Genomic DNA, 13,795 nt, shown 5'->3' on the forward strand with positions numbered 1-13,795 from the left:
AGTTAACAGTCTCTATGATCCTTTGGGACTTGTTGCCCCTGTTATCATGCAGGGTAAGGCCTTGGTCAGAGAGCTATCATCAGAGCAGCTTGGTGCTTCGGTGCACTTCGGTGCCCTTGGCTCTGCCAAACCTCCTCCTCTCTCTTGCATAACCCCGTGGGTGGAGAGGGGAGAAACAACATGGGCGGGGCACTGGGTAAAGTGGTACCAATCTTCCAACCTGAGAACTGTTTTCCTCTAAACACTGAATTTGAATCGAACCCCAACGCTTCTTTGCTGGAGGGGGAGAACAAGACTTTTGTGTTATGAAGAGGGGTGCTACAGAGACTCTGTGAGTGCTGTAGCCACTCTTTTGACTTAAAAAAGACCACTGGTTAGGTCACCTGCCACTTCTTGCCTCCTTGAGGGTTAGCTACATAGGCGATGTTTAGCCACTGCAGCCGCAAACAAGGCCTTACCTCTTGGCTGTGGCTGTCTTGGGTTTACCTCCCCCCGCATTAACTGCTAGGGTGGGGGGTGGCCTAGGGTACCCTGACTGCCCCACCCTGGAAGCAGAGGAAAACCCAGGGCGTGTGGAAAACCCAGGGCGTGTGGGCAGGCTGGGTAAAGCAGTGGGGTTCCCGGGAAGGCAAGTTTCAGAAGCCTCTCCATCTTTCTTGCGAAGGTCACACTGCTGCTGCATATTTGTCACAGCACTCCACTGGAGCACCAAGGCCTTCTCTCTTTCCGACAGGCCTGATAATCCCAACCACAGCGCTCTTTCGCCCATCACTGCCAAGCCCATGCTGTGGCCACAGCTCTGGAGGGCTCCTCTGCATGACCGGAGGTTGAGATCTGCAATGACGCAGATCTTTTACCACAGTGCTGAATCAGGAGACCCAGCGTCAATCTGCCTCATCATCTCCTCCATAAGCTCAGCCTGATATGCTGTGAGCAGTGAGGTGGCATTTAAAGCTCTGACAGTCAGGGCAGATGAGCGGTAGATTTTTTGAAACAGAGAAGTGGAAAGCCTCTCTGTCCGTACTGGCAGTGAAGGAGAGGCAGAGGATAGGGCTGCCCAGCGATTGGGGTGAAGGTGACTTGCCACAAATAAATCAGGGAGGGGGTTGGACATCCTAAGTTCCTCCATATTAAGCACATCCAGCCTGGAGAAACCTTTAACAGGCAGTCATTGAGAAAAACTGCCCAACTCTGCAACACATGCTGAGATGGCTGGAAACAGCTGCTTGGTTGGGGAGCCTCTTCCAATCATATAATTCCCTCTCTGTGCCCTGGCCTTCCTGTTCTGATGACCAGTCCATAGAGAGTTTAGCAGCTGCTCTCTTACACATTTCAATAAGGTCCAAGTCTCCCTGTATGGGAGAGGGAGACTCACCTGTCGCACTGTTAGGCCTGGAAGAGAGATTTGGAGGGAGAATTGCATCCTCTTCATCCTCCTCCAAATTGTCTTCCAAGAGACGAGCAATTGTCTCATCATCTTCCTCCTCCTCTTTATCCCCCGCTAAGGGGTCTGATTCATGTTCGAAAGAGAACTCTCAGATTTCATTAAAATGATTAATTTGTGTTTCGAAGATGAACAAATGTCTTACATGTTTGGAATGACATGAGGGTGAGTAATTTTTGGGTGAGGGTCACCATTTTTGGGTGAACCTACCCTTCAAGACAGTCTTAATATAGAGGATAAGTTTGGCCCCAGGATAGCAGAAGCATAAGACAATTTAATTTAGCCTATTTTTTATTTTATTGTCCATGTTCATACACTTTATTTTGTCTGCTTGCTTAATTAACTAAAAGAGCACATTTTTTTGTAATATCTTAAATTCATAAGTAGGCTACACTAAATTTAAAGTTGTAGCAAAATAGCAATTTACTTAATCTGTTTGCATTGGGATTATATTATTATTATTATTTTAGTTCTTTGAGAGTAATGTTGATATTAGGTGTTATTTTATATTTTTGCAAGTGGAGACATTTCTCTCCAATTTAGGGGGTATTCCAAAAAGTGTATGCATCTTACCTGGGTAAGTTTACTCAGAGTAAGCAGATAACCTAAATTTTTGTTTCAAAACCAGAGGTAACTTTCAGGGTGAGTGAGTGGCCATAGCAACTTTCTCCCTGGACATACATACAGCTTCAGAGGTATTCGGCATATGCATAGGCTTTCAATAAGGCTACACTGGGTGGCAGCACAGATTACGCACAATATTATAAAGTTATAAACATTACCAATATTTATTTAAATTTACCACACAAATCCAAAAATCACACATTGTTGATCTGCAATCAGAAGGTTGTCATTTTTTTGTGCAATTGGACATTTTCAATACGATATACATTTTTTTTTAAAAATGCTAATCATCTACATATGTGAAATTGTGACGACCCTGAGTGTACTCCTTCCCTGATGGTGGCAGTCTGTGGGAGTTTTGAGTAACTCCCCCATGTTAATTGTTAATTATGTAATCTAGTATTTAAGTGTTCTGAGGATTTCATTTAGGAGGCACTTTCTGTGGGATAACTCCTCACAGGAGTGGCTCTTCTCTTTTTTTTCTTTCTTTTACTTACCTTATGTCATGTAGCGTTAATATTTTCTTGTAGTTATTTTGTTTGGTTAATTCTTTATTTTCCCTAGACTTATGTTGGTATGAGTGGTAATTGTTATACTTGCTGAAGAAAATAAAACCTTCTTCATTTATCGAACGTTGGTGTTTGATTCCCCTTTTATGTTGCGGCCTTAAATGAGCGGGACGTAACAAGATCGATACTCGGTTACTAACGTAACCTCGGTTCTCTTACGAGAGGTTCTCTCGTATTGCGTAAGTTAGCTTACGCTACGGGAAAGATTCATCTTCTCGAGATATTGAAGCCAAAAAATTATCCTTAATTTTGTATTTATTGTCAACGCAGTGCAGCAGCTAGCAGACCTAGAGCAGGCTATCTTGCGTGCTCATTGGCTGCCCTGCGGCAACTGCAGCAGCCTACCAGTGAGCCCGGCGTGACGTCACGCCCAATGAAAGGCGCCCGCGCCTTCATAGCGTTATAGCCCGCCAGAATGGGCGTGGCTTAGCGTATAAAAGTAGGCTGATTTCCCTGGTTATCGTCGACTGAAGCGAAGTCGCTCGTGGCGCGAGCACGGCCGGTTACGCAATACTCGTTCCCTCTCTAGAGAGAACCGAGGTTACGTTAGTAACCGAGTATCGTTCTCTTACGAGAGGTTCTCTCGTATTGCGTAAGTTAGCTTACGCTACGGGAACTCTTTGTCAACGCCGTGCGCGCCAAGCATCCAACCATGAGTCCCCGAGCTTTTCGGGGAACCCAATAAGCGGAGAAATAAGGTGGCCAGCCACGCGGGTCATCACTTGTACACAAGCACACATGGGGAATACAGAGCAGCACGCTGGTCTGTATAAGCATATAGCACGTACCGTACTGGCACAGCTCAACCAGGAGAGCTAAGTCACGTGAGAGTGGCCTGAGCACGAAGATCTGGGCAGAACGCACATCCCACTTACACTGACAGAAGTTTAGCCTGCAGGGCGGGGACTTCTAGGTTATAAAACCTGACAAAGGTAGAGGGGGAGCTCCAGCCCGCCGCTACACATATGGTGCGCCCGCCAAACGAAACGAAAAGCTGTTCTGAACACCTGAACGAGGCGGAGCGCGCAGTGTAGAGCCTCAGCGTCCTGACTGGGCAAAGGAGATTCATTGCCATGTCTAGGTTTAAGGATGACTTTAGAGTCATTCGGCCCGAACTCAAGACATGTCGCGCTGACAGACAGCGCGTGCAGGTCCCCCACACATTTGACTGATGACAGCGCAGTCAGAAAAACGGTTTTCAGTGATAGATATAGAGTCCAGTGGCTCAAAGGGGAAGACTTTCAGGGCCTCGAGGACCAAGGAAAGATCCCACACAGGAACCGACGGGGGGCGCGGCGGATTCATCCTTCTAGCTCCTCTAAGGAAGCAGATGACCAGCTCATCTTTTCCCAGCGACTGGCCGCGCGTCGACTATGCGAATGCTGCCACGGCTGCCACATATACTTTGAGCGTGGATGGGGACCTCCCTTTAACCAACAACTCTTGTAGGAAAGTGAGCAGTCGCGAAACCCCACATGACCGTGGGTCCAGACCTCTGTCGGAGCACCACTTGGAGAACACCGACCATTTAGACGCGTAGAGCCTCCTCGTAGAAGGGGCTCTGGACTGCGTGATCCTGTTCATTACTCTTTCTGGCAGGGCAACAAATACCCGTTGATCAACCATGCGTGCAGAGACCAGCGCTCTGGATGGGGATGCCAGACCGAGCCGCGAGCTTGAGAGAGGAGATCTGCCCTCACCGGAATCGGCCACGGGGCTGTGCATGACAGCCGTGACAGTTCCGGGAACCAAGTCTGATTCTCCCAACGCGGGGCTATGAGGAGCACCGAGTGGCGTGTTTCCCTGATTCTCTTGATTACCTGTGGCAACAGAGAGACCGGCGGGAAAGCATACAGCGGGCGGCTGGGCCAAACCTGGGCCAGCGCGTCCTCGTCCTTCAAAAAGAACATCAGGCAATGAGAGTTGTCTCTTGACGCAAATAGGTCGACTTCCGCTCTGTCGAAAAGGCGCCACAGTTTCTGGACTGTTTGGGGATGCAGGGACCATTCCCCTGGGGGAACGTTGTTCCTGGACAGTCTGTCTGGGCCGTCGTTCAAATGGCCAGGCACATGCGCCGCCCTCAGCGAGCGCAGGTGGATCTGAGACCAAGTAAGGAGGCGTTCCGCCAGATCGCAGAGGTTTCTGGATCTGACACCGCCCTGACGGTTTACATAGGACACCACAGACATATTTTCCGAGCGGACTAGAACATGTTGGTCCTGTATGAACGGGTGGAATGAACTGAAGTGAATAGCCCTGCTTTATTGTGCGTAGCACCCATTCTGAAATCCCTGGGATAGCTTCCCACGCTGCTATGCGAGCAGCTAGGGGGCGAATGGCCTCCGGATTCTGATCGCTGCCATTTGCAGGCTCGAGACACTGAACCGGAGCAGGGAGCGCGGCGCGCGCGCTCTCGGTGCTGGGCAACGGCTGCTCGCTGGCAGTCGCGATGGACTGAATCATGTGTGATGTCCCAATCATAAGGGATGGGGAACATTTTCTTTTCACTTTTGACTCGCGAGCAGCACTCTGGGCGGAAAAACCTTTCTGTAAGCGTGAACGCATGTGCGCGGGCACGAGACTCACAAATATATCTGACGCCCCTATCGTTTTGGATGGGGTGCGTCTTATGAACGCCCTGCGTTTTGTGATAACAGCGCCCGGGGGGAGGTGTGTGTTAGTAAGCGTGAGCGCTCTCGGGCGGGCACGAGACTTACATTCATAACCTGCTTCAGCGGCCGTGCAACAGAGCAGGCAGATAGTGGGCACAAACCTGTGGACACATTTCTTACATTCAACACTCGAGCGGCTTTTCTGCGCTTTATGAGAATGTGCTCTGTGAGTGACACGGGACGTGTTGGGCTTGTGTGTAGGGGTGAACAGTTGGGCGTGATCTTCTGCCGAGGCCCCCTGGGGGGCGGCGGCCTGTGACGGCTGTCCGAGCGCGACCTAGGGCGGCCGCCCTGATGTCGCTGCGAAGGCTGGGGCTGTGCTGGACGCTGAGTGCTGGCTCGCACAGGAGGCTGGCTTCGTTCGCGAGAGCGGCCTGTAGCGGAGCTCGAGCGTCGCGGCAGGAAGAGGTTCATGGCCTGTGTAGTCTTCTGTACCTCAGAAAAACGGTGGACGATCCCGTTCACCGCTAGGCCGAAGAGACCAGTGGGGGAGAGCGGTGCGTTCAGGAAGGCGGAGCGCTCAGTTTCCCTCATATCAGTGAGCATTAACCAGAGGGTGTCTCGAGCCTGCAAATGGCAGCGATCAGAATCCGAGGCCATTCGCCCCCTAGCTACTCGCATAGCAGCGTGGGAAGCTATCCCAGGGATTTCAGAATGGGTGCTACTCTGTGACGGTCAACGCGGCCATGGCTCGTCCGATGGCTTGAGCTGCGGTTTTGGTGGTGCGGAGTGAGAGGTCCGTCGCGCTTCACAGATCTGTAACCGCAGCTGGATAACGTCCCTTCTCGTCCCATTCACGGAGGAGGTCGGCTTGCAGGATCTGTAACACAGCCATGGAGTGGAGAGCGGACGCAGCCTGGCCGGAGGCGGCATAAGCGCGGCCGACAAGGGCGGACATGGCTCTGCAGGCTTTAGACGGGAGGGCTGACCTCGACCGCCATCTAGCAGAGGGCGGACAGAGGTGCACTGCAACCGCCTCTTCCACAGGAGGGATAGCCATGTACCCTTTCTCGGCGGCGCAGTCCACTTGGGAGAGCGATGCGGAGGCATGGGACTGACGTCTTGAGGAGAAATGTGCATTCCAGGACTTCGTTAGCTCCGTGTGGAGTTCCGTTGGAACGGAGCGGGCCTGCTGGCTGAAGCCGGACGGCGGCGACTTTGCAGAAAAGAGCCGTCGAGTCTGTTCGGCGCAGATTCCTGCGGCGGCGACCACTCGAGCCCGAGTCGGTCAACGGCCTGCATCAGATGGCGCATCAGTTCCGCATCAGCTCCAGCACGGGTACGGCCGGATTCCTGGATCGACGAGGAGGTGGAGTGCAGCGACCATTCCTCGCTATCCGATGCCAGGATGGAGCAGCAGTCTTTCATGGTGTGTGCCTCGGCCTCATCCTCAGACGCGACGGCAGTGAGGCTCGTGAGTGGCAGCTGCGCGTCGGTGAAGGGAGGCGGTGAAGGCGAAGGCGAGGCTCGAGGGAGGTTCTCCGGCGAGCGCGTCGCTGTGGCCACAGGTTCCGGCTGTCTTTGGGAACGGCGCTTCTTCTTGCGCGGTCCCACAAAGGGCGGAGTGACTGCTTCCGGGTTGAAGGCTTCGAGTCAAGCCCGCAGGGTCGACAGCGGAAGCGCTTCACAGAGCTCGCAGCCCCCGGACGCGAGGGCGAGCTCTGCATGTTCCTGGCCCAGGCAGAGAGCACAGATGACGTGGCGGTCTCCGACGCTGAGCGGGGCCCTGCACGAGCTGCAGGAGGTGCGAGGCATCTTTAAAAAGACGCTCGCTGCTCTTTTAGAAAAAGAAAATACAAGAGGCAAAGGATACGTCGCCGGATAGCATAGCTCGCACGGATGGCTGAAGGTGGCGAAGACGGCCGGCTTCCTCAGCACTGTCCTAAGCTGGCTGTTCGCTGTTCGACGGCGGCGGTGGCTTCTCTCAGATCCAGCGATGTGAAGAGCACGCTGAAGAGACGAAAACCAGGGAAATCAGCCTACAGCCCCTACTTTTATACGCTAAGCCACGCCCATTCTGGTGGGCTATGACGCTATGAAGCCGCGGGCGCCTTTCATTGGGCGTGACGTCACGCTGGGCTCACTGGTAGGCTGCTGCAGTTGCCGCAGGGCAGCCAATGAGCACACAAGATAGCCTGCTCTAGGTCTGCTAGCTGCTGCACTGCGTTGACAATAAATACAAAATTAAGGATAATTTTTGGCTTCAATATCTCGAGAAGATGAATCTTTCCCGTAGCGTAAACTAACTTACGCAATACGAGAGAACCTCTCGTAAGAGAACTCACCTTATCACAAATGTTTAAAAAAAAACAGTATGCAGCCATATTATCTTTGCAAGTGCAGTTTAAAAACTTTCTCACTTTAATGTTTAAACCTATACATTTTACATACCATTTAAACCTATGGCATTTATGTATTACAGTTCTGACTTTTTTCTCAAAATTGTGAGTTTATATCTCGCTATTCTGATTTTCTTCTCAGAATTGTGAGATATAAACTTGCAACCCCCATTTAATTTTTTCCATGGTGGAAACAAGCTTCCAGAGATTGCTACTGCAGAACTGTCACTTTCTGCCACAAGGTATGGTCTGCCCATAAATATAAGTTGACTGAACCGACTCCATTTGTGTTTTTGAAACCGGCAACCGCCAGTGAAGGGGATGGATTTACAGTCACCCTTCTTGTATTATATAATGAAAATCATAGCTATATCTTGAACTTTATTCTTATTCATTTTATTCGGTGCCCTTTGTGGATGTAGTTTTCCTGTTTTGCAGTGAAAAGCTGATCTTGCCTATGTTTTATCCAATTGTGCTTGAAGGAGTTGTATACTTTTAGAGGCATGTGACCATGCCAAAGAATAGTCTCCAGGAGAATTCAACATTTCCCCAGATAAGAAGAGTCCTTCTGGAATATATGACACTTACCAAAGTTTCTTACAAATATAGAACAACGTGTGTCCAAGATAATTTTTTAATTTAAATTATAATAATTTAATTTAAATAATAATTTAAATTAACTCATTTGCATAAAGAACAGAATACCATGTTCGGATGTTGCTAAAACTGTCCGTACTGTTAACCTATCCAAACCTGTAAAAATTACGTCAACTGATTGTCCATAAGTAATTTTTCTATGGTGTGGAGAACCTTGCCTTCAGTAAACTCTCTGTCAACTGATTGAACTTCTGGTCTTCAGTGCGCTTTTTGGAGTCTCTTTATGTGATTTAACTGTAATTTCCCTATAATATACAGTGGTCTGTGAAAGTATTCAACCCCCTTCATTTTTTTTTTTTACAGTTTCACGAGTTCACACTTACATTCAATTAGAGGGAGTAAAGTTTAATGGGTATTTGGCTTGCTGCCCGGGGGGGAGGGCTCCGAGCTCGTAGTTCGGCCCGAACCCAGAGTACTCCCCCGTATGTAAATGGTTAAGACTAGGAGTGTGGAAAAGGGGTGGTGGAGGGATGCTGCTAAACTATCAATGGAGTGAGGTGAGTCTGCTGAATCTATATATACATCTCTTATCGTTGATTGCTGAGTGCACTCCACTCGTGTTAATTATCTGAATGTGCTCCTCCCGAACTTTGTTAATAAAACATAATTTGTTATGTTGCTGCCTTATGTTAAACTACTTTAAAATACTTTTTTCACATTAACCTACACTCCATACACCATAATGACAAATCAAAAACAGATTTGTGATAATTTATTAAATTCAAAACTGAAATAATTACATTGCATAAGTATTCATACCCTTTTCTGGGACACTTGACATTTAGCTCAGGAGCATTCCAATTTCGCTTGTAGATGTTCAAGTGGACTTAACCTGTGGAAAATTCAATTAAATGGATATGATTTGGAAAGGCACAGCGTAAAAGCATATTAGGGCAAAAACCAAGCCATGAGGTCAAAGAAACTGCCTGTAGAGCTCAGAGACAGGATTTTATCAAGACACAGATCTGGGGAAGACAAAAAAAAAAAAACAGCTATATTGAAGGTTCACAGAAACATGTAGCCTCTATAATCCTCAATGGAAGAAGTCTGAAACAACCAGGACTCTTCCTAGAGCTGGCCCCCTGGCCAAACTGAGCAATCAATGGAGAAGGGCCTTGGTTGGAGTAGATGGAGATTTTTTATTTGCTTTGTCATTATGGTGTATAGAGTGTAGATTTATGTGAAAAAAAGTAACGTAAAGCAGTTTAACAAGACATAACTGCTTATGTTATGTATGTTATGCATAACAAAATGTGAAATAAATAAATGGTTTTGAATACTTAAATGCAAGACACTATATATATTCCTAGGCTGCACAATGTTAGCCTGGATCTGCCCTCCTACGTACTTCCGCTCAAATTTCATTTTCCTTCAGTACTACGTCTGGGTTTGTGGCGTATTCTTTGGTTTTCTCCGGTCTATTTTTTACCGGTCCAATCAGCGAACAGAGGGAGTGGCTGAGAACGATAACTTGTGCTGCGTCCCAATTCGCATACTATCCGTCCTAAATAGTATTCGAAAATAGAATTAGTACGTCCCAAATCGTAGTATGTTGAAATGAGTGTCCCAAAGAGACCCGGATGGTCTACTATATCCGGTCAGAATCCGAAGTGCAGATCGATGCGCACTCTAACGGCTGATATTGCCCACAACCCATCGCGCGTTGGACGAGGATTCGGTTAGAACTACAAACACGAATGAAAAGTGTTCAAAAACTACAGACATGGAGGACGCGCGAGTCCGACGGTTATGTAGAGAGGTTTAGATAAAGGGGTTTGAGTGATTAATTATCAGTATCTAATGGCGCTTTTCCATTACCAGTACCAGCTCGACTCGGCTCGACTCGCCTCGACTCGGCTCGCTTTTCGCTCCGTTTTCCATTGCAAATAGTACCGCCACAAATAGTACCCGGTCGTCATAGCGACGCCGCAGGAAACTGCCGTGACGTAATCTTATACGCGACACACATCCGCTACCCACACACACAGGACAATGGAGGAAATCGAGTGTATGCTGTTTTTGATCCTCGGGATGTGGCTGTTTCTCACAGCAAGAAGACAAACGTTGTTTCATGAGAGGCTGAGGGTAGCAAAACGAAACACTGCTGAAAAAAACAGGAGAGTTTGGGAATTACTACAGAGTTCAGACTACGAGACGAATCCGGTTGTTCAAAGCCGACGCAAGAGGGTAAGTTATGCTAACATAGCTAACGTTTGCATATGTGTAAATACTATATGCAAAGTATTTAATCAACTTTATAGCTACCAGTATTACGTACTAAAATGTGCATGGTTTATGTGTTTCAGATCTGTTTAGCTTTGCAAAGTCGCCGCGGCAAACCGTCTGTTTGGGCTTTCAACCGAGCTACCGAGTGGTGGGATGTTATTGTTCCTGGTTTCACAAACGCGCAGTGGGTTCAGAACTTCAGAATGTCGGAAGAAACATTCATATATTTGTACAACAAACTGCGTCCAGTGATGGAGAGACAAGACACAAGCTTCCGCAAGTGTGTTCCTCTAAAGAAGAGAGTGGCCATCGCTCTATGGAAGCTTGCGACCGGTTCAGAGTACAGAACTGTCGGCCATCTTTTCGGAGTAAGCATATTAACTGTTTGCCGGTGTGTTCAAGAGTTCACTGCTGCTGCAGAAACGTTGTTGGTTCCCGAACAAATCCGTTACCCAGACCAGGAGAAGTTTGAAGAAATGGCTGCCTACATTGAGAACAGATGGGGGCTCCCGCAGTGTGTTGGTGCTATTGATGGGTCACACATACCCATTTTGGCACCACAGGAGTACCACTGTGACTATTTCAACCGTAAAGGTTGGCACTCCATCGTCCTTCAAGGTGTTGTAGATGGAAAAGGACTGTTCTGGAACGTGTTTGCAGGACTGCCTGGCAGCTTGCATGATGCTCGTGTTTTAAGACTCTCCACATTGTGGGAGTTGGCCAGCCGTGGCTGTTGCAGTCCCAGTGGCCGTTGGCCACTTTCCAGCTTACACAAGGAATATTGGTGGGGTGAATGTTGCCTACTACATCCTGGGAGATTCTGCCTATCCCCTGCAGAACTGGCTCCTAAAGCCATTCACTGACACTGGACGGCTGACAGTAGAACAGCAGATCTACAACAAGAAAATATGTCGAGCACGGGTAGTGGTTGAAAACGCTTTTGGTAGACTGAAGGGAAGGTGGCGTTGCCTCATGAAAAGAAATGACTGCGATGTTACAATCGTGAAATCTATGATTCTTACTTGCTGTGCTTTGCATAACCTTTGTGAGAGTCATGGAGAGGACTATGACGATGACTGGGATGCACCTGCAGCAGCAGAGCCTGTGGTGCCAGTGGCACAGGGTGTTGAGGAGGAGGGCAGAGATGTACGGGAGGGTCTGATGCGTTATTTTAATTGCTAAATAAATACATTATCATTAAATATGTTGTCTCTGCTGTTTTTCATTAAAGGTTATCACAGTATAAAATCTGAAAATACTTGTTTAAACCCTTGTAAAAAAGCAAACCATCAAAAAAAGACACTGTTTGTAATAAGTTTCAAAAAGGTTTTATTTAAACACGCATACAAATAGAAAAAAATATAATATTAATATAAATTCACACATCCAACTATATACATATGTTACATGTAGTGCAAACATTAAATTAAAATAAACAAAGGGGTTTCAGTCCAGGGGCGGTGGAACAGCATCCCGCCGGTTCAGTGCCTGGACAAGCTGGCTCAGGGTTCCCAGAAAGGCCTGGTTGAAGGACGACATTGTAGCCATCTCCTCTCTCCTTAAAGCCGCTTCTAGTTCTCGGGCATGTGCTGCATCATCGAGTGCCATCTGTAAATGGCGCTCCCGCTGTGCCCGGTTCAATTCCAGCTGCTCGACATCCGATGTCTGCATCTCCCTCAGGACAGTCAGATGCTCCTGTTCCCTCTTTCGTTTCCTCCGTCCTGGCCAAAAAATAATTACAATGAATGAGTTATAAAGAAAAACGGACAAGTCACGTTTCATTCAAAGGTTGTGTGTGTTGTAAATTGTTCACATGTATTATCATTACAGCTTCTACATAAAAAAAGACAAGCCCACAACTTACTATTACTTATATAGTATATAACGACTTAACATCTGAGCCCAACTATTTTAGTAAATGTCAACTTTAAAATACCATGTGTACAGTATAGGTGTACGTCTGGAAAGTTATAAAAATACTGAACAGGTTTATTAATGAATCCTGCATTCCCATAACTGGGAATGCTTCCTGTTGTTATGCAAGTACGTTTACGTTATATTAATGAGTTATTGATACGATGAATGATATATTAAAAACTGTGTATAGATTCACAGACAACAGGCTAGAAGAGTTTACTTTTTCTCCAATTATACTAACCGGTTGCCGGTGTCGACGCTGCTGCGGGTCTCGGTGTCGACGCTGCTGATCTTGTTGGTGTCGATGGTGCCGCTGGTTCTGGTGCCGACGTGGCATCAGTGGGAGTCACTGAACCATTCTCGCTCGTCGAAAAGGAATCTAGATAGAAAGATCATACAAAAGTCAACACAATACGAAAATAGCAATGGCAGATAGTTAGCGGTAGCAGCAATTGTTATCTGCGACACAAGTTTACAGTCTTCGATGTTATAAGTGAGCTTCAGCTTTTCAAAAGCCAGCCTACAGAAAACAAAACTCTCAAGCAGAGTGCGCCTACATGATTAATGTAATGTAAATTTAAAACACTTACCATCCTCCATCAGCGACTCCAACAAACTGGTGGCCGAGTCAAGTCCACCCTCCCTCCCGTTGCTCGCCGGTCTATGGCCGTAGATACCGTCCATCTGTTCGTACCACTTCCAGCTTTTTCGGTTTGAACCACTGCGGCCGTTGTGGTCCTTTACAGCTCTGTAGTCACTTTTCAGTTTTTTTAACTTTTCCCTACATTGCTGGAAAGTCCTGTTGTAGCCATGTGTGGACAGCAGTTCGGAGATTTCTTGATACACTTTTTCGTTCCTAGTTGCCCCATCAAGCTCTCGCTGGATCCTTTCTTCGGCAACCAAACATAGGAAAGTCTGCACCTCCTCGTTTGACCACGGCGTATTCTTCCGAGTTGCCATAATAGTAAGTTTAGTATATCTGGGCAAACTATTTAAAAATGGCGGGGTTATTCTCTGGTTATTCTGGATACTCCGTCTGCCGCGTGCAATGATGACGCAGTGAATAGTGACGATTCTCTCTGACCAATCAGCAGTCGGCATTGTATTACGTCACATTTTAGTATCGCCTTAGCTCGCTTAGAACCTCGCCGGAGGTGGTACGAAAAAAAGTACCCGAAAGCAGGTACAGGTACAACTTTTACACAGTGGAAAACCAAACAAAGGCGAGTCGAGTCGAGTCGAGCCGAGCCAAGGCGAGCTGGTACTGTGTAGTGGAAAAGCGCCATAACCTGACGAAAATGTATTTATTCAATGTTGTCCACATTATATTGCATCTGCAGCAGCATT

General features: G+C 47.6%; 2 protein-coding genes across 2 annotated transcripts; one reads left to right on the top strand and one right to left on the bottom strand.

Moving 5' to 3' along the window:
• Positions 1–10,133: 10,133 nt before the first annotated feature.
• LOC130103725 (uncharacterized) lies at positions 10,134–11,394 on the top strand. The gene is made up of 2 exons (XM_056270026.1): positions 10,134–10,492; positions 10,612–11,394. The coding sequence occupies exons 1-2, from the start codon at positions 10,298–10,300 to the stop codon at positions 11,392–11,394; spliced, it is 978 nt and encodes a 325-aa protein (XP_056126001.1). The 5' UTR covers positions 10,134–10,297.
• A 455-nt stretch (positions 11,395–11,849) lies between these two features.
• Positions 11,850–13,410, bottom strand: LOC130103755 (zinc finger protein with KRAB and SCAN domains 2-like). Its single transcript, XM_056270080.1, has 2 exons — positions 13,039–13,410; positions 11,850–12,252 (listed from the first exon to the last, which is right to left on the bottom strand). The coding sequence occupies exons 1-2, from the start codon at positions 13,406–13,408 to the stop codon at positions 11,978–11,980; spliced, it is 645 nt and encodes a 214-aa protein (XP_056126055.1). The 5' UTR covers positions 13,409–13,410; the 3' UTR covers positions 11,850–11,977.
• Between the last annotated feature and the right edge of the window lie 385 nt (positions 13,411–13,795).

The sequence above is a fragment of the Rhinichthys klamathensis genome, unplaced genomic scaffold, assembly GCF_029890125.1.
Source record: "Rhinichthys klamathensis goyatoka isolate OS25496 unplaced genomic scaffold, OSU_Roscu_1.1 h1tg000296l_1, whole genome shotgun sequence".
Lineage (NCBI taxonomy): Eukaryota > Metazoa > Chordata > Actinopteri > Cypriniformes > Leuciscidae > Rhinichthys > Rhinichthys klamathensis.